At 52.1% G+C, this 21009-nt stretch overlaps 1 protein-coding gene across 1 annotated transcript; it reads left to right on the top strand.

The window, feature by feature from the left end:
* Window positions 1-5540: 5540 nt before the first annotated feature.
* On the top strand, window positions 5541-11951 carry LOC149120472 (trafficking protein particle complex subunit 9-like). The gene is made up of 5 exons (XM_089320800.1): window positions 5541-5623; window positions 8120-8246; window positions 10530-10669; window positions 11596-11679; window positions 11778-11951. The coding sequence occupies exons 1-5, from the start codon at window positions 5561-5563 to the stop codon at window positions 11949-11951; spliced, it is 588 nt and encodes a 195-aa protein (XP_089176926.1). The 5' UTR covers window positions 5541-5560.
* Window positions 11952-21009: the final 9058 nt, after the last annotated feature.

Below are 21009 nucleotides of genomic sequence, written 5' to 3'. Positions count from 1 at the left end.
GGGAATCTGCTGCTCCCAGCACTCTGGAGGCCACCCTGCCCTCAGCATCCCTAGCTTGCCCCTCGGTAGTGCCTTTCCTTAACTCAATTAGACATTTGCCTCTTTATGGCTTCCCTCCCACAATGTAGCAAGAGGCCAGGAGCTCTGTGCTGCTCCCTGTCCTGTCCCCAATGCCCACAGCACAATGAAAGAGTGAATGGAGTGGACAGGGCTTGTCCAGGACCTCACTGCCAGGAGAAGTGGCCTCGTGGCTCAGTCTGTGCTGTCCGCAGTGCCGCGTTGTTCCCTGCAGAAGGGACACCGGAGCGCTGTGTGGAGCTCATCATCGTAGTGTTCTTCCTGTAACTCCAGCACCAGCTGGCCTCAGCTCCTAGTAGGGCCTCACCGTAAACATCACCAACAAGTTGCATGTTGTCAGAACTCCCTGAAAACAGTGCGTCTTTGGAAGTAAAGTTGTTTGCTCAGCTACAGGGCAAGAACAAGGTGGGAGTCCTAGACAGACCTGTGCTTTCTGTCCCTGGAGATCACTTCTTCATTCAGATGCTGCTTGAGAAGAGGCTGGCTCGTATTTTTGTGCCTTTAGTTGTTGCATTAATTTTGGAGGAGTTGGTTTTTATCTCCTTTTATAGATGGAAAAACATAGAGAGATGGTTTCCTATAGGTTACTTAGCTGCTTAGTGACAAACCCAAGAGCTGGGCTCACACATCCCCAGACCAAGTGTCCCACTCCCAGGGGTGCTCTCTGGTTTGCTCTAATGTGCACGTGCACCTGGTGTGGGCCCCAGTTAGCTGCAGATAACACCTGGCTCCTAAGGGCTCAGGTATAGCGTCATGGCTTCATGGTGGTGTGGCAGCCACCTGTACCCCTTTCTGTCCTTTGCTGTCAGTGTTCAGTAAATCATGTGAGCCCAGCTCCTGGCTAGTGTAAGTGTTCCAAGCATGTTGACACTGGGCTGCACTGAGCTAAGCCAGAGGGTTGCAGCCTGCCCCTACCCACCCAGTTCGTGCAGGCTGGACAAGTGCATAGGAAGTCAAACAGGGAGACAGGATGTCGGTGGCAGAGGTGCTCCTGGGTACCTCCCCTTTGAACCTGAGCAAAGACTGTGCACTGGGGAGGCAGGGCCGGGGAGGCTCTAGAGCAGACTTGTATAGAGGGCTTAGGGGCTGGAGGCCAGGCTCCTCTTCTTGAGGCCACCTGTGTGATTCACAGGGCCCAGCACAGCAGGGGATCGGGGAGCCCCTGGTTACAACATTATTAAGGATTCAAAGACAGCGACATCAGAGCCTTAAACTCAAGGCCTTGGAGCTTGGCTTGGAGTCTCTGCCCTTGTGGCTCGTGCCCAGCATCCAGCCTCATTACTGTTCTTTGTTCTTCAGCAATTGATGAGGCTTCCTTTTGTGAATGAGGTCCAAAGCCGACACCAGGTAGGAGTTCTCATCGTGGTGGGATGCTGATGCTGCAGGTGCCTGTTCACGGAGAGGGTGGAGACTGAGGGGTGCACATCACCTGCCCTGAGCCAGCCAGCCAGGTCATGGCCGGGCCCTGTCTCCTTCCCTCGGCTTGGAACTCGGCACTCAGGGACTGCAGTTTGTTTGTTTACTTTTCATTTTATTTGAAAGGGAGAGACAGAGAGAGAGTGAGGGAGGGAGGGAGACGTGGAGAGAGATCTTCCATCCACAAGTTCACTCTTCAAATGCTTACAACAGCCAGGGCTGGGCCAGTTCAAAGATGGGAGCCCAGAACTCAATGATCCAGGTGGCAAGGACCTGAGTACCTAAGCTGTCACCTCCTGCCTCCCAGGGTGCGTGTTAGCAGGAAGCTGGAACTGCACCTCCTGCCTCCCGGGGTGCACGTTAGCAGGAAGCTGGAATTGAGGTGGAGCAGGGACTGAAACCCAGGCATTCTGATACGTGATGCAGGCATCCCAAGTGGTGTCTGAACCGCCATGCCACACGCCCTCCACCCTTGTCCTCTGTGATACAGTTTTTATCATAGTAAGAAGTGCCTGCTCATCTATTCAGTGGATAATGTCAAGCTTTGTGTTCTTTCTGAAATATCTATAACAGAAGGTTCAGCTGAGATGCATATTATTTGTTGAATACTCATGGGTAGGAGAATGTACTTTGTGTTCCACAACTTCTGATATCTTTTGGACAATTTTCTGCCTATAGTGTGAAGACTCGTGTCCCTTTTGCCTGAGATTCTAGTCTCTGTAAGTCCATCTTTAACTGGGCACTGGAGGTGAGGCAGACCCTGAGGGCCAGTGCTGACACCACCTGCCCTCCGCCTGCACTGATTCCTGGCCTGAGTGCCTGTGTGCAGGCTTCGTCTGGGCCCTGCTCTGAGCAGAGATGATGGCAACCAAGGTCCCAGGCAAGGCCTGGAGGGGTGAAGAGATTCCTCCCTCTTGTGAAAGGACCTTGTGGTATCCCAGATTCAATCTGAGGTCACTGCTGCCAGGCAGGGTGGCCTGGACAGAACGTGGCAGCCTGGGTTGCAGCCTAGCCCTATAACCCCCACTCCCCACCATGTGACCTTGGACAGCTGACAGGGCCACCTGGGCTGCACGTGTGCCCTCCATGCTGTGAGCACACTGGGAGCTCATGGGAGCATTGTGCTGAGGGTCAGATTAGAGAGTTCCTGATGTCCCTGTAGATGATGTTTGCACTGGCACTCGTGTGCCTGGGGCTCGGTACTGGGATGCAGCAGGCAATCAGGAGCGCTTCCTCCCACAGGCAGAGGCAAACGTGGCCACAGAAGCACCTGTCTGCACAGATGATAATGGGCGCAGGGGATGGGCCGAACCTGAGACAGCCAGTTTTACCACCGCTGACTCCTGCTCTCTTGCTGTTTCAGGGAGGGACTGTTGAGGCAGGGGCACGGGCAGGGGATTGTCTGTTTCTGACAAAAATCACTTCTCACAGACTCAGTGATTGACTTTAGACTTACCTGTAGTGGACGAAGGCCGTCAAAGTACAAATTACTCTTTTCGGCACCCTGGAAAGCACAATGATCATTTTTTGACCACGAGAGAGAACAAATCTGTGATAGCAGGCATAAGGACCTGTTTAAGAGACAATGAGTTCCTCATCTTTGGTTGGGGGTGGGCTGGGGTGCCAGTCCCTTGCAGGCCAAGGGAGGCTGCTAAGGGTGGAGGGGGCAGGTGGGATGAGCACAGCTTCCCTGGCTCCTTTGTGGAGAAGCCCCTTATCAGAGCCTGACGTCAGACCCCTGCAGAGAGAGGGCAGCCTGAGTCCCAGGAGCTACCAAGGGGCAGCTTGGCGGAGGGAGAAAGAGCTTGGGTTCCAGAGCTGACAGCCTTGTGTTTTGAGTCTGAGCAATGATTTATCAGGGCCTAAGATGGGCAGGCTGTCCCACCTGTCAGGAAGAGTTTTCCTTCTTTATAAAATAAGACAAGTGCTGGTTCCGACCAGGTGGCAGTCGGTCCTGCACTGTGTTACTCTGTGCCATCATCTTGTGATTTGATCTAAGATGCCAGCTCCCGGTCACCATCACAGGTGTGGTGGAGCTGGTCCTGGATCCTGTGCAGGCTTCCCTGGCACAAGGTGTTTGCAGAAGCTGAAGGCTCCGTGAAGCCAAGGAATTCCGGTCAGCAAATGCTGGAAAAGCCTCTGCTTCCCCTTCTGCCACCACATCTCTGCTAGGCCCCACCCGGAGTTCCCAGGCCTGGGCCAGAGTCCCTGTGGCACAAGATGCTGGCGGTGGTATTCCCAGGCAGGTTTGCTCATCTGCTAAGACCCCAAGTGCCTGCCTTGTGACCCTGGGGTCACTGCTGTTCCCCCGAGGTGATTACAAACAGCAGTGGGGCAGCCGTGTGGAAGGGCTTTACGCCTCACGTGGGGTCTGATTCTCCTTCTCTGCCTTCCAGTTTCATAACTGGTGTTCCAGTGAGAGCCAGGCTCTGCCTGCTCGCATATCTTGGACACCCGTCATGGGTACTCTGCTGGTGTCTCGTTGCTTTGTAAGAAATCACCAACTTCCCAGTTTAGAGCAATACAGATTGATTTCCTCACTGTCTGTGAAATCAGGGCGTCCAGTGCCGTCCTATGCCCAGGCAGTGTCCACATCTCAGGCTTGTCCAGGGGAGGTCTGTGTCCATACCCCTCATGGTATCCTCAGCCATTTCCCTGAGGTGGCCTCCCTCAGGTCCCCTTACCCTGCTGGCCCCCAGCCCCTCCCTCAGGTCCCTGTACCCTGCTGGCCCCCAGCCCCTCCCTCAGGTCCCCGTACCCTGCTGGCCCCCAGCCCCTCCCTCAGGTCCCCAAACCCTGCTGGCCCCTAGCCCCTCCCTCAGGTCCCCGTACCCTGCTGGCCCCAGCCCCTCCCTCAGGTCCTTGTTCATCCCTGCTGGCCCCCAGCCCCTCCCTCAGGTCCCCATACCCTGCTGGCCCCCAGCCCCTCCCTCACGTCCCCAAACCCTGCTGGCCCCTAGCCCCTCCCTCAGGTCCCCGTACCCTGCTGGCCCCAGCCCCTCCCTCAGGTCCCCATACCCTGCTGACCCCAGCCCCTCCCTCAGGTCCCTGTTCCCCTGCTGGCCCCCAGGCCCTCTCTCAGGTCCCCGTACCCTGCTGGCCCCCAGCCCCTCTCTCAGGTTCCTGTTCCCCTCCTGGCCCACAGCCCCTCTCTCAGGTCCCTGTTCACCCCTCCTGGCCCCCAGCCCCTCCCTCAGGTCTCTGTTCACCCCTCCTGGCCCCCACTCCCTCCCTCAGGTCCCTGTTCACACCTGCTGGCCCCCAGTCCCTCCCTTAGGTCCCTGTTCACACCTGCTGGCCCCCAGCCCCTCCCTCAGGTCCCTGTGCTGCTGGCTTGAGTTCCTAGGGGCCACCCCTCCAGGAGGGGTCTCACCCCCTTTATGGGCTCACTTGATCATGTCTATCCCATCTAGAGCAATCTCCCTTTTGACGAACTTGGTCAGCTGGTTGGGGACCTCTGTTAAGTCTACAGGAACCATTCACCTGTGTTCTGTCATGTGGCTTGGTTATCATGTTCATACTCAGGTCATCTTGGGGTTGTTTTGGGGTTGCTTGGAGTCTTGGAGTTATTTCAGAGTTCTGTCTCCCCCAGCGGCTGCTGAGTTACAACTGACAAGGAGGTGGGCTGGGTGGAAAAGTCGTGGTCTTGGGGGGCACAGATGAGCCACACTCTGGGCCTCTTGTCAATGACCCCAGCCTTCTTCCTGCATTGACAGCCTGTGGGCCCTTGGGGTGCTGTGTGCTGTAAGGGGCCACACCAGGTCCAGCTGTAGCTTTGTGAGGTGGCCTTGGGGTGCCAGCAGGAGTGCAGCCTGCAGAGGGCGGGGGAGGCACCCTGTGTGTAGTGTCAGGACAGTGGCAATACCTTGCTTTGCGTGGTTTCAGAGAAAGCAGGGCACACCAAGCTCTGAACTTCCCACCTCACAATGGGCATGGCGGTCACCACCTTTGTGGGAAGAAAATAGTCAGCGGGCTGATCTGAAACCCCATGGGAAGTTCAAAACTACCTGCTAACCCCAGGGTTCTTTTGTGTGTATGTCTAGATTTCCAGTGGGTTCAAGGGGACATGTGTGAAGTCCAGCTGATGGTGTACAACCCCATGCTGTTTGAGCTTCGAGTGCAGAACATGGTATGTACCACCGCCAGGGGCCTCTCTGACCAAGAACCCCAGCATGTCACTAAAATGCGTCTTTGCTTACTGTTAGAGGCATTAATTGTGGCACACATGTCTGCTTTGCCCAAGATAGTAAGCGTTTGGTGAGTGAAGTCCGTGTTTTGTCATTACCGTGTCTCATGCTTGCTGCCGAGTAGACAGCACAGAGCAACCTTGGGCTTGTACACACACAGAGCTTTGCCCATTGGCTGTGAGACTGGAATTCAGCACTTTGGAGTTCACAGGGGCTTACTGGAGATTGTTGTGCTGCTGTGAGGTGACACAGGGATTGAGGCGCAGGGGGAGCTGTAGAGAGAGGTGCTGTGTTACTGCACCATGTAGGGTGTGGAAGATTCACGCCCTGGTCCATGCTTGTTTGGGGGACTTGTGCTGCCTTCAGACTACATGGGATCCGTTCCCAAGGTTCTCTGTACTGCGACCAGTTTTATAACTGGTGTTCCAGGTGAGAACCAGGCTCTTCCTGCTGGTGTCTCACTGAGGGCCATGCCCTGTGCCAGGTACAGGGTGCGTGGGACCCGGGGGATACGAAGGCCCATAGCTCTTATCCCTGGTGTGAACACAATGAGCTGTGTTGGGGATGCATGGCGCCTGCCTGGGAGAGACACCCCTGCTGGCTGGGCCAGACTGCTGGGTGGAGCCACAGTTTTCCGCAAGCCAGGACTGTTGGGCAGCCCTGCTGCGTGTGACTGCTCCCCAAGCCTGTGTTAAGCCAGCAGTCCTGAGACTGACTGAGCACCGGTGTCCCCCCAACTGTTGCACAAGGGTTCCCTGGCCTCAGGACATGGCCATGGTCAGCCTCTGCTGTGGCTGTCTGGCTCTTGGAATCCAAGGGGGAATTTACCACAAAGTAGTTAAAGTGTCAGATGATTGCTGCTGTTTCTTATACTTTTTTTTTTCATTTTAAAAGTAGCATTTTTACCTGGTTTAAAAGTAATAAATTACATATTTTAACAAATCAGGAAGGGTAGAGACTTAGACAAGAGAAAACCACCACTTGGATATAGCCAGCATACCATGGTGCTGTGTCAAAAGCTGACTATGGAACACTTCAGACGTGCACAAGCCACCGGCATTTCAGGCAGGCAGCGGTGGCCACACCGCCCTGGCTGTTCTATGAAGACAGAGAAGCCAGTGTGTCTGTTAGAGATGAAAGGCATGTGATCAGCTTCACTGAGTGTGCCCTGCCCACTGCACCCCCTCCACACTCACACACGCAGATCACTTCACGCCTTTGCCTCACATGTGGGCGGCAGGCGTGCTCACTGCCCCCAGAGTGTCTCTGCTGCTGGCGTCTCCTGTGCACAGAGTTAGACACAGTGTATGTGCATTCCACACACCCAGCTGTCTACACCACGCACACATCTGTGCATGCAGGTTTCATACATCCTGAACTCACACCGAGGCCCGGCATCTTGCCTTCCTGCGTTCCATGTTTGCAGCCTTCCTCTCAGCACACCCACTTACATGCCTTGTCCTGCCACAGATAAAAGAGGTTTTTTTTTTTTAAAGATTATTTATTTATTTATTTATTTGAAAGTTGAGTCACAGAGTCCATTTGCTGGTTCACTCCCCAAGTGTCCGCCCAAGCCAGGGCTGAGCCAGGCTTGAAGACAGGAGTTCTGTCTGGATCTCCCACATGGGTGGCAGAGGCCCAAACACTTGGGCCATCTTCTGCTGTATTCTCAGGCACATGGGCAGGCAGCTGGATCGGAAGTGGAGCAGCCAGGATGCAAACCAGCAGCTATATGGGATGCTGGTGTTGTAGGCAGAGGCTTTACCTGCTACGCCCCAATGCCGGCCCTGGATCTGAGAGTTTGAGGGTTGCCTTGACTGCAAACTGTGGAAAGCGTAACCCCACAAACAGGGCAGGACTCTCTGTGTCTTGAGTTCTTTAATTTATCTCAGCAGGGTTCTGTAACTATGATGAAATCTTGCACGTTATTCGGTAGATTTACTCCAAGATAGTTGGAATTTTTGGTGTCTTGTTAATTTTTTTAAACATTTTATTTTCCAATAGTTGACTGGTGATTGTTGACATCTTTTAGATTGTGGGAGACCAGGAGGAAGCTTCTGGATCCTGGCTTTGGCCTGGCCCAGCCCCAGCCATTGCAGCCATTAGTGGAGTAAAACAGTAGATCTCTCTTGTCTCTGTTTCCCTCTTGTTTTCAAATAAATATAAGTGTTTCAAAAAAAGAAAAATAAAAATTTTCCTTTGTGTTCATATTCCCATTTGGTACAAGAAGAAAGCAAAGCAAACATCAGAAACATGGTAGAGAGGACCAAAATCAAGGGCAGCGGCTGTTGATCTGACTGCCCCGTGCGTCACGTGTGCATGGTCTCTGCAGTTCTCTGTGGGTTCTAAGAAGCCGCAGCCTTCCACTGCCTTGTTCTGGGCTGCCAGGTGTGCGGTGCAGGCTGGTCCTGCTCATGTTGCTCTGTGTCTTGCTGCAGGGGCTGCTGACCAGTGGAGTGGAATTCGAGTCGCGCCCCGCAGTGCTCTCCCTTCCGGCCGAGTCTGGTCTGTACCTGGTGACGCTCGTAGGGGTCCCACAGACGACTGGAACGATCACCGTGAACGGTAAGGGCTTTTCTGATTGCTGCTGTTGAGGGGCTGCCACACTGCTGTTCCGTACACCAGGGTCCAGAGCCTCTCACCCATCTCGTTAGTCCTCGTCCATCAAGGGATGGGGAAAGACTGCCTTTCCTTGGGATGTGGTGCAAGTTGTTGGAGTGTGATTGGCACCTGCCAGGCTCCTGCTGCGCTGGGCGGGGCCCCTTCCTGTGCTCTGTCTGCCTCCTCCTCCAGACAGTCTTCCAACAGCTTGGTTCCTACCTCTGCATCCTGACCTTTCCTGATGCCACGATGTCCCATGTGCTCTCAGGAAGCCCCTGTCTTCTGCTGGATCTCTTGGGAGAGTTGGCTGTGCACACTGAGTCGCTTCTGCCACCAGTGCCATGTTCCTGCACCCCTCCGCGTCCTGAGTTTAACCCTTATCCCTTCACCAGGACACCTGTCTGTGGCATCACTAGTGGCGTTTTTCTGCCTAAACCTGGGACCAGTGGTTTGGTTTGCTTGGAGCTTTAGTGCTCATTTGCCACCCTGCATGTGTGGCGAGCTGTGTCCTCCAGCCTCGGTGACACCACACCCTCCAGATTTTCCACGGTCTCTTTGGCCCTTCTTCCTCAGTCTTGCTGGTCTCGTGCAGGTGTCCCCTTGCAGCCCAGCCCTCTGACAGGTGCTCCTCGCTCTGTTTCTTGTCCTCCTCTCTGTCCTCTGTACGTCACTGCTGGTGAGGGTGTCCCCAGCCCCACAGTGTTTTTCTGCCTCACAGCCCTGTAGACTGCTGACCACTCCTGGGGTCAGGTACCCTTCTCTGGCCTGTGCCCCAGCACTTCCCAGCTATCCCCCTGGTGTCCAGCGGGTGGGACATGCATGTTCGACACATCCAACCCAAATGTACTGCCTCCCCTCCCCAAAGCAGTCTCTCCTCTGAGACCCCTCTCTCTCCTCTGAAGGCATCATGGTCAACCAGTGGGAGTCACTTTCCCTCGTCATCAGGCCGAGTTCCCCAGCCCTGTGTGGTCCATCTCTGTGCTCCTCTGCCGAGCCTTCCTGCTGGGTTACACATTGTTCCTCTACCTTTGCTGTCTTGCAAGTGCCCTATCCTTTTCCACTTCCTCCACTACCTGTGTGGACTTAGTGGTCCCTGAGCTGTGCATCTCTGTGCAGAGCAGTTGGCATTGCTCTTTGGTGTGTCTTGTGCACAAAGCTAGACGGGCTGACCCTGTACTGCTGTGCACAGTAATTGTGGACCCCAAGTCTTTGTCATCAGACTATTATGTGACAGCCATTTTCAGCAACAGTAAGGAAAGGCCTGATTCTAATTAGGGATTATAAAATAGTGGTTGCTCAGCAGGCAAAACATATATCAGGTTCCTGTTGAAAGGGAAATGCGAGAGACCCTGGTTCCAGGTATGGATTTGTGGGGAGAATAGTGTTTTGCCCATTGCAGGGGGTGTTTTGACAAGCCCACCCTCTGAGGGAGGGTGATCTGGAGTGGTGTTGAGAGAGCAGCTCCCAGCCAGCAGGAACCTCAGGAGGACCGAGGAGGCTACTGGGGCCCCGGGAGCCCTTGAAAGCCATGCTGGCCTCTCCACTGAGCACACCCCAGGCTCACACAAGTGTAGGCAGGTTGTCACCTGAGCCTCGAGCCACTGGGTATGGTTTCATTTTGTTGCACAGTAAATGCTGTTGACAATAATTAGCTAAATTTCAAAAGCCGTTCTACAGCTTTGCTTAAATAGTTTCAAGTGCTTATCTCACCAGCGGGATATTTGCTCATCTTTAACGGCAGTGCTCACACACACACACACACAGCCAGTTCGCCCCATCACGAAGCTGCTGCAATAATAATAATTGGCTCTTGAACTTTCGCCTCTGAACAGAAGGTTTTGAAGCATTTTTCAAATACTCATTAAATTACATTATGTCCCGGGAAGGAATATTAACTGCTATCCTCACTGTGGAGATGGATAAATCTGAAAAGCAAGTCAGTCCCGGGCTGAGATGCTGACTACGGGTTGTGCAGAGATTGATGGCTTACAGGAGCTTTCCCATTTGGGCCCAGTCAGCCTGGTGGGATGGGAGTACAGGTGCTGTTGTAACCCCCACCACAAAGGAGGAGCCCGAGGGATGTTGAGGCTGTGGGCAGGGACTGGCAGGTAACGGAGCCAGCACCAGGACCCAGGTCTTCTGCAGGGTTGCCCTTGCTGGTTGGGGACTTCAGCAGTGGACAGGAAGGTGGACACGGTTATGGAACTTTGCTGGGAGTTGTGAGGTCTCTACTTTCCTGTGTCCCAGGTTACCACACCACCATCTTTGGTGTTGTCAGTGACTGCCTGCTGGACCACCTCCTGGGAATAAAGACCAGTGGCTCTACGGTGGAAGTCATCCCCACTTTTCCAAGACTGCAGATCAGCACCTCCCTGCCCAGGTACCAGGTGAGCACAGGTGTCCAGCCACGGGCAGGAAGCAGCCCTGGGGAGCCTTCCCTCGTGAGGCGCGCAGGCTCTGCATACATCCAGAATCCGCAGGCCCAGAATCTGCAGGAGGGGGCCTTGAGATTCCACAGTAGTTATCCGTTTTGCCCAGAGCAAATTAGAGCAGTCAAGATCTCCCATACTAAGGCTAGGACCAAATGTGAAATTATTCTTCCAAAAACAGTCAGGATCTTAGGGCATCTAAAAAAATCACTCTTCTCTTTGACAGAATTCTTTTATTTTAGTTTTTTGTTGTTGTTGTTGTTGTTTGACAGGCAGAGTGGACAGTGAGAGAGAGAAAGGTCTTCCTTTGCCGTTGGTTCACCCTCCAATGGCTGGTGCGGCCAGCGCGCTGCAGCCGGCGCACCACGCTGATCTGATGGCAGGAGCCAGGTACATATCCTGGTCTCCCATGGGGTGCAGGGCTCAAGTACTTGGGCCATCCTCCACTGCACTCCCTGGCCACAGCAGAGGGCTGGCCTGGAAGAGGGTCAACCGGGACAGAATCCAGCGCCCTGACCAGGACTAGAACCCGGTGTGCCAGTGCTGCAAGACAGAGGATTAGCCTAGTGAGCCACAGTGCTGGCCCTTATTTTAGTTTTTAAAGAAATATTTATTTATTTTGAAAGAGTCACAAAGAGAGGGAGAGACACACAGAGTGAGTGAGAGCTCTTCCATCCTTTGGTTCACTCTCCAGATGGCCGCAACGGGGAGCGTTGGGCCAGGCTGAAGCCAGGAACCATGAGCTTCATCCGGGTCTCCCATGTGGGCGTGGGATCCAAACACATGGGCTGCTTTTCTCAGGCCATTAGCCAGGAGCTTGATTGGAGAAGAGCAGACAGAACCCGAACTGGTACCCAGATGGGATTGTTTTATTTTTGTTTTAGATTTTCAGCATCACAGGGAAGCATAAAGGAGAAAGGGAAGTGGCTGTCGGGAGGCCTGGAGCCAGTCACCATAAATGCTTGGAGGTACTTCCTGCCACTTTAGAAAACACTTGTCTGAACACGGTGTCATAGATGAGTTTTTGTGAAATCACATTAATAAGCTTTTCCTCACACTTTCACAGAGTCTTAAAAACCTGGTTTTAGTTGCGTTTAAGAAGGACAGCCTGAGGATATCTCAGGATTGCATAACCGCCCTTTCCTTGCTGTTGGATTTGGGCCGTTCTCAGTTGTTGCCCTCAGGGGTGACACTTCTTGGACATCCTTTGGCTATTTTTAGGATGTCTGAGATTTTCTAAAAGGTTTTAACTGGTTTGTGTGTCTGATACATGCTTGTTGCTTGCTAGGCAGTGGGCCAGGTGCCAGAGCTGAAACTGTGGGCCCAGCATTCTGGGGCCTGGTGCTCAGGGAGGCTGTGTTCAGCGGGAGAGAGGGAGAAGGCAGAACCAGCATGGCCACTGCCCTCCGGTCCCCACTGGTGGCCGTGAGGGGCTGGGAGCAGGAGTTAGCCATGCACAGTGGGCAGCTGGGAGCATTTGTCAGAGGTGGAGAAAGCATCGGGTGATTGGGGAATGCAATGAAATGCAGGAAACATGAATTCTAAAGCAGATCCCAGACCTGACTGTGAGAGCTCAGAGCACCAGCCTTTGAAAAGAAAGCTGGTGAGAGTTTTCACGACCTTGTATTAGCCAAAGAGTTCTTTGACATGTCACCAAAAGCAAGATCCACAAAGAAAAAAACACTGATAAATTGGGCTTCATCAAAATTAAAAACTGCTGTGCTTCCAGAAATACCACTAAGAAAATGAACAGACAACTCACAGGCTGGAAGGAAATATTTGTACATCATGTTTCTGGTAAGGATCTGCTACTTAACACCCAAACTAAGAAGGCAAACAACTAAATTAGAAAGGTTGACAGAAGTATGGGCTAGCTCTCTCCCCATGAAAGACTTCCCAGGAGCTAATGAGCAACCTGGAAAGGTGTGTGGCATCATCAATCTTTCTGGAGCTGGTACCGTGTGGGGTTCCTGTTCACACCTGCCAGGGTGGCTGTCGTCAGAAGACAGGCGGTAGCCATGTGTGGTGCTGGAGAAGCCTGCACGCTTGCCATGTTTCTAGAAATGTTGAACATAAATTGACCATATGACTCAGAAATTCGGTGTCTACCCAAGGCCGAGGAAAGCACACAGTGACTCAGAAACTTGTATATGAATGTTCACAGCTGCATTTTTTGTAATAGTCCAGAAAGCAGGCAGAACTTGGATGCCCATTGCCTGGCAAGTGGCTGAACAAAATGTGGCACATTCGTACCTGGGCTGCCACTGAGCAAGACAGGCAAGCAGGGCCCTGACACAGGAACCAGATATGGCCCATTTACACCTGGAGTGCAGCTGAGCAGTGGAGACGCACTGACACATGCTCCCAACACATGCTCCAGCATGGGCACCGAAGGCCAGGATGGCTGCCTTTTATCTCTTACTGAAAAATGGTATAAGACATATTTTTCAAAAGGCCCCCTATTTCTCTGGGCTGGCCATTGTGGTGTAGTGGGTAAAGCTGCTGCCTGCAACACTGGCATCCCATATGGGTGTTGGTTTGTGTCCCGGCTGCTTTCCTTCTAATCTAGCTCCCTGCTATGGCCTGGGAAAGCAGCAGCAGATGACCCAAGTGCTTGGGCCCCTGCACCTGCGTGGGAGACCCTGAAGAAGCTCCTGGCTCCGGCTTTGGTCTGGCCCAGCCCTGGCCTTTGCAACCATTTGGGAAGTGAGCCAGTGGATGGAAGTGGGCTTTCTCTCTCTCTGTAATTCTGCCTTTTACATAAATAAATAAATAAATGTTTTTTTCAAGTGACTCTTGAGTAATTAGGTGTTGATTGTAACTAATCTGCTATAAAGGTCCCTGTGACTGGTGAAATGCACTCACCAGCATCTGTGAACACCACCTTGTGCTCCAGGACCCTGACCTAGGCCATGACCCTTTAGAAGAGCTCCCTGTCGGGGGGATGGGGGGTTTAGGGGGTTGGTGTGATCATTAGGATTTGCTGACTGCTCCTGTAATGTGAACCAGAGGAGGGGATGCTGACCCTATCTTGTGGGGTTCAGGAAGGCTCCATAGAAAGTGTGGGATTTACAAAGCATGGTCAAACACAGACCGTAAGGAAGGGAGTGAAATACGACTGAGAACAGCAGGATGGGACAGATGCAGAGCCCTGGAGAGGCAGCTCCCCAGAGACAGAAGTGAGCTCAGTGCATGGTGGACACAGGCCTCTCTGTGGGTCAGCCACACAAAAGAGAATAACCCTGTGGGCATTGGGGGGCCACAGAGCCTGGCAGGAGGAATGATGCTAGGCCCGTGGCCTGATGGCTTGTGTGTGGGCACAATGGGGCTGTGCCTTCCTTCCAGTCTCTTTTTTTTTAAGATTTATTTATTTTTATTTGAAAGGCAGAGTTACAGAGAAACACACACACACACACACAGAGACACACACACCTGGAGAAAGAGAGAGAGAGAGAGAGAGAGAGAGAGAGAGAGAGAGAGAGAGGTCTCATCTGTGGGTTCACTCCCCAAATGGCCACAAAGGCCAGGTTGAAGCCAGGAACCAGGAGCTTCATTTTGGTCTCCTATGTGGGTGGCAGGAGTTCAGATACTTGGACCATCTCCCACTGTTTTTCCAGGTGTATTAGCAGGGAGCTGGATTGGAAGTGGAGCAGCTGGGACTTGAACCGGCACCCATTAAGAGATACTAGTGCTGCATGCAGAGACTTCACCTGCTACACCACAACACCAGCCCCTGCATTCTGCACCTTGAGAGATGCTGCACCAGGCCAGGCACCAAGCAAGCAGCCGCTGAACACACAGTGGTCACTCTGTCCTGGGCTCGGGCAGACACTGACAAGATGCTCTTATATGCCACACAGGAGGTTCAGAGTTGAGGTGCTTATCAGTCTGTTCAGTGCATTCTTGGTGAGTACCTATTAGACACTAGGTGTATGGCAAGGAGCTGATAGCAAACAGACAGAAACATCGTTCCTGCCTTGGGAAGGCTCTGGGGCCAGCACAGGGCTGAGGAGGACAGTGCTGCTGGTGGGAGCTGGGTCCCAGTGCCATGTCCCGAGTGTGCCTTTGCAGCAGTGCCAGCTGCAGTCTCACTCTGACGCCGTTCCTCGTGGCTCCGGGGCTCCTGCACTGTGGGTGCCTCCTTCCGCCCCTGTCCCTTGCAGCACAGAGGGCCTGGACACCCTGCTGTGCAAGACGGCCAGTGATTAGTCCTGGCTGAGTTTTGTTACCTCCTGAAACCTTCCCCCAGGAGCAACTGATGTGCAAGCTGCACAGGGGTCATGCAGGGAGGTTGTGCATCGGCTTTCCTTCCCTGACCTAGGAGTGAGGAACACTGTTACAGATGGCACATAGGAAATCGCCTCAACCTGTTGTGCTGTTTTTTTTCTCAGGATTTGGTTTGGGAAAAAACATTGCCTCTGATCGGAGCCTGGAGCCGAGGCGCGTCATATGCCTGACTTACAGAACCTGACTTGTTCTTAGCATGGTTGGCTCCCGAATTTCTCATTCAAAGCCAAGATTCTCTAGCTCCTATTTCTGAAATGCCAAAATGTGGTCGTCCTTTTACCTGATGTGAATCAGTTTTTTTTTTTTTTAATTTAGTATTTGAACGGCAGGGAGAGAGAGAGAGAGAGAGAGAGCAAGCAAATTGATCTTCCATTTGCTGGTTCACTCCCCAAATCACTGGAGCTGGGACCAAGACAAAGCCAGGAACCAGGAGCTTCTTCTGGGTCTCCCACATGGGTGCAGGGGCCCAAGCACTTGGGTCGTTTTCCCCTGCTTTCCCAGGCACATTAGCAGAGAGCTGGATTGGAAGTGGAGCAGCTGGGATTTGAATTGGCACTCATGGGATGCTGGTGCTGCAGGCAGCGGCTTTACCCACTACACCACAGCACCGGCCCCTGATGTGAATCATTCCTGCACAGCGTTGGTTTCTTCCTTCAGTTTATTCTCCCTGCTTTTGGTTTAGATCGGCACACTCATTGCAGCCTTCCTCTGGTGACGAGATATCTACCAACGTGTCTATGCAGCTATTCAATGGAGAGACTCATCAACTCGTCATCACCTTAGAAAACATTGGCCTGGAACCCCTGGAGACACTGCAGGTCACCTCCAAACTGCTCCCCACCAAGGGTAGGTGTGGTCAGTGCGTCAGACCTGGGAAGTTTGCGTTGTTGCCTTGCACAAGTGATATTTTACATAGCTACTGTTCAGAAAACCTCAAAGCTTCCTTTAGTTTGGTGCAGTCCTGGTGGGGGTGGAGATCCAACACCACATGCTACAGGCATGAGGCTGACCCCTTCGTGCCCTTGGTTCCCATTACTGGATCTGAACAGGGGTCAGATCCTCAGCAGACTGGTTACTGAGTGGAAGACTGGGAGACAGGAACAGGCCGATCCTGTGGTTCCTGCAGCCCAGGGCCGCCTCCTGATTCAGCACTTGAGGGCTGGGCCAGGCTGAAGCCAGGAGCCAGGAACTCCATCCAGGATTCCCATGTGGATAGCTGGGGCCCAAGCACTTGGGCAAACCTCCGAAGGATGCCAGCATTGCAGGAGGCTGCTTAACCCTCGGCACCACAGTGCCAAGCCCAAGGTGTAGCTTTTCCACCTTTCTGGGCTGCTGTTTCCTTTGCTGTTGCTGTGCCTTTGAACTTTTCTGGAACTCAGTCCCATGTCAGCCATCCCTTTCTTTCCTGCCTTTTATCAGGACAGTATTCATTGCAGACTTGCAGGAATCCTATCTAAACAATTGTGTGCCTGTTGTGTAGCTTCCATACTTAGCATTTTGCTGCATTTGCCTTGTAACACATCTCTCTGACCTCCTACCTACACCCCCCACCCCACCCAGTATCTTGTCTAAAGTTCCGGATTTCAGAAGCACCTGTGAGTGCTTCTGAGCTCGATGTTTTTGATAAAATGCACATGCACTGAAATGTGCAGGTCTAACATGTTCCATCTGATGAGTTTCAATAGATGCTGGCCCATGTCATTGTGTAATCTAAGCCCTCATCAAGATATAATACAGAACATTTCCATCACCCCAGAAAGTTCCCCAGCTTTCTTCCCAGCAAGTCCCAGTGCAACCCCGGGAGCAAACACTCTTGTCTGTCTTCTGTGTGCTGGGCAGCCCCACTGGGTGTTTACTGCTGGTGATGCAGGGTGTGGGTGACTTGCATAGCAACTGGCAGGTGGCAATTGGCAGACGTGCAGCCCAGTCACCTTCTCTTCCCTACCTTGAGTTTAATTTTCCACTGGGTCTTGCCCACACCTGGTCGGTCTTAAAAATCTTTAAAGACATTTATTTTCAGGCTGGCACTGTGGTGTAGCTGGTTGAGCCACCGCCTGTGGCACTGATATCCCATGTGGGTGCCGGTTTGTGTCCCAGCTGCTCCACTTCTGATCTAGCTCCCTGCTAGTATGCCTGGGAAAGCAATGGAAGGTGGTCCAAGGGCTTGGGTCCCTGTAGGAGACTTAGAGGAAGCTCCTAGCTTTTGGCTTCTGGCTCCGGCCTGGTCCAGCTCTGACAGTTGGAGCCATGTGGGGAGTGAACCAGCAGATGGAAGAGTTCTCTCTGTGTGTCTTTCTTTCTGTAACTCTGCTTTTCAAATAAAATAAATCTTAATGCAGAGTGGACAGTGAGAGAGAGAGAGACAGAGAGAAAGGTCTTGCTTTGCCCTTGGTTCACCCTCCAATGGCTCTTGCGGATGGTGCGCTGGGGCCAGTGCACTGCGCCGATCCGAAGCCAGGAGCCGGGTGCTTCTCCTGGTCTCCCATGGGGTGCAGGGCCCAAAGACTTGGGCCATCCTCCACTGCACTCCCGGGCCACAGCAGAGAGCTGGACTGGAAGAGGAGCAACTGGGACAGAATCTGGTGCCCTGATCGGGACTTGAACCCGGTGTGCCGGCGCTGCAGGTGGAGGATTGGCCTAGTGAGCCGTGGCACCGGCCAGAAATTTACTTTCGTTTGCCTGAAAGGCAGAAAAACAGACAGAGCGAGAAAGATTATCCATAGATTGTTTAACTCCCAAAGGGCCAAAGGCCCTTGTCTCTAGTTAGGCCTAGGATGGCTGGGGTCTATGTTACTCTCCTCCTTTTTATGGACAGGGGAAGTAAAGGCAGAAGAGGTGACTAAGGTCACATAGCAGGTGCACGGGGAACCAGCAGAAGGACCAAAGTCTCCTGATTCTCAGCTTTGGTGTAGTCACCCTTAGGAGGCAGAAGCACCATAATCATGTAACACACTGCCCGCTGTAGCCATCTCAGAGCAACACAGTTACAAGTGAAAAATTAAAGCCATCATTCTTTCTTTGGTTTCCTCCCAAGCTGCCATACATTTACATGTGGAATTAAATTAATGGAAACAAACCATATGCTTCCAGAATATACAAAGGGAATAATTCCTGGTGCTTTTGCTGTACAAGGCAAGGCTCCCAGTGGTGACAGATGACCGCCAGCACTAGAAACTGGGAACGTGTGCAAGGCTCCTGTGTGAGGCCATGGTGACAGCAGCAGGTTGCCTGTGGATATTAAAGAGCATCTATTTCCATTCTCGCCTCAGCTTCACCTTGGGCCCACTGAGCCTACTGAATGCCTGCTCTGCGGATGGAATGCTTCTCTGGTGCCTGCAACGTTTTCTTTCTTTGTGCCGGTGGTAGAGTTATTTTCTGTCTTAAATTAGGAAGAGCTCCCACCCTGGAGCTCATTTCATGCACCAGGTGTAAGGCACTTGACATTCTTTTTCCATATGAAGTTGTCCCAGTGACCACAGGAGGGTTATCGGGGTGGGTGCTCTGGTAATCTGTTTATTTCACTGTGACATCCCCTGTGCCTGAAAACCCAGAGCGCTGCTTGTCACTTAGCAGGTGCTGCACAGGTGTCAACCCTGGTTCTCCCCTCCTGGGGCCATCCTGAGGATGCAGGACACAGGGGGACAGTACTAGGCACCGAAGTGCTGGACCCAGCTTGCTTTGGCAGTGGCGGTGCTTGGTGCACCCTCCTCTCTGCAGGACTGCGTTTGTGGTCTCAGTGCCTGATGCCGCTGAACCTGCCGGCACCCTGTGTCCTTTCCTGCTCCTGCCTGACTGCTGGGAGGCATCGAGGGTCCCAGCAGGGCCCCCACAGCCCCTTAACGCGTCTGCACTCACCCTGAATAACCCCCCGTTCTTCAGATACCAACCTCAGAGAAAGAAAAGTATCCTGTTCTGTTACCCCCCCTTCCATCTTCCTTGCTTTCCTGACCTATTTTACTACAAAAAAAATTGTTTAATTTTTTTTGAAAGTCAGAGACAGAGAGGTTAAGGCAGACAGAGAAGGAGAGACAGAGAGATCCCATCTGTTTCCTTTGCTTGGAGAAGGATTTTCTTGTATGCAATCTCATATGTCTGTTTTTTGCTTTTGCTACCCACGCCTTTGGGGTCACATCCAAGAAATTACTGCTCAGATCGATGCCAAGGACCTTTCCCTCTGCTTTCCTCTAGTGGTTTTAGAGTTTTGCGTCTTATGGTTAAGAATTTATTTACTTACTGGGATATGTGTTTATGTATGTGTGAATGTGTACATATATAGATATCAAGTCTCTAGCACAAACCACTATCACAGGCATTTAATTTTAATTTATTTTCATCTTATTTGAAAGGCAAAGGAGGCTGAGAGAGAGGAAAAAAAGAGAGAGAGAGGAGAGGGATCTCCCATTTTCTAGTTGACTCCCAGAAAACCTTCATAATATGGAAAAGTCTTATGCTACTTCAAAAATCAAAATACAGATTTATAAAATAAATTCAATTTTGTAAAATTTTTTATTAGTTTTTAACAGGCAGAATTAGACAGTGAGAGAGGGAGAGGCAGAGAGAAAGGTCTTGCTTCCATTGGTTCACCCCCTAAATGGCGGCTACAGCTGCTCTGGCAGGAGCCAGATGCTTCCTCCTGGTCTCCCATGCGGGTGCAGGGCCCAAGCACTTGGGCCATCCTCCATTGCCCTCCTGGGCCACAGCAGAGAGCTGGACTGGAAGAGGTGCAACCAGGACAGAATCCGGCACCCCAAACATGACTAGAACCTGGGGTGCTGGTGCTGCAGGCAGGCAGATTATCCAAGTGAACTGCGGTGCCGGCCAATAAATTCAATTTTTAAAATCAATCCAATTTTTAAAAAGAATATACAGTACTAAATAAACACATAGAATGTTAAGTGTGCCTGTCTATGCACAGTTAGGATGCAGGATGAGGAATTATTTTTTTACTATCCATTTATATTTTTCAAGATTTCTAAAAGGAACATACATAATTTGTAAGCTAAAATTTATCACTGAAATGCTTTCAACTGTGGCAGGCACTGTGGTGCAGCAGGTTAAGCTGCAGCTTAGGACACCCACATCCCACACTGGAGAGTCTGGTTCAAGTCTTGGTTGCTCCATGCTACAGATCTAGATTCCTGCTCACGAGTACCATGGGAGGCAGCAGGTGATGGCTCAAGTGTTTGTGTCCCTGCCACCGACATGGGACACCTGCAAGGAACTCTGGGCTCCTAACTTTGGCCTGGCCCAGCCCTGGCTTTTGCAGGCATTTGTGGAGTAAACCACTGGATGGAAGATTGCTCTCTCTTTTTTCTGTCACTCATCCTCTTACATAAACAAACAAAATTTTTTAAATGCTTTAACTTGAATTTTCAAAAAGCTTTAACAAAGAAAACTCGGGGTCTGCTACAACCCTCCATCCGGGTACAGAATCCAGCACCATAAAAAGTCAGAGGTGGACAGAAGCTGCAAGGTGCCTTGGTTTGAATGCTGGGCATTCCTAGACCTGAGATGACCGTGGCAGCAGTGACAGGCATCCAGGACAGTGCAAACTCGGGACACACACAGACACTGCCATCCCTTCTCCACAGACTAGGAAGCCAAGGCTTAGAGACTCACCCCACATCGGGGGTCTGCCACTCCTCCCCCACGTGCCCAGATTTCACTGCACTCCCCCCAGCACGCAGACACTGCCTAAGCAGCCATCATCCTGTGAGGAAGACCCTCCCTGACACCACTCAGCGAGATTCCATCTCTTGAAGAGAAACATCAGTCCTCTAACTCCTGGCTCTCACTCTGCCTGGGTTACTAAACCTTCAGAAAAGACAATGTGAAATCGTTCAGCTCCACACAGACTGCCCAACTTACAGGGAAAGAAAGACAGCAGGATCCCTGTCCCCAGGAGTGCACAACACAGGGAGAGATCAGCTAGCTAAGGGACACTAGGAGCCTAACTAAATGATCTCATTGAGATCTCAGCCAGGTAATCAAAGGAGAGGAGGAAGAATCCC

This window comes from Oryctolagus cuniculus, chromosome 19, assembly GCF_051225735.1.
Source record: "Oryctolagus cuniculus isolate XC-2025 breed Fujian yellow rabbit chromosome 19, ASM5122573v1, whole genome shotgun sequence".
Classification (NCBI taxonomy): Eukaryota; Metazoa; Chordata; class Mammalia; order Lagomorpha; family Leporidae; genus Oryctolagus; species Oryctolagus cuniculus.
The sequence above is the reverse complement of the archived record's forward strand: the minus strand, read 5'-3'. Positions and strand labels throughout refer to the sequence as shown.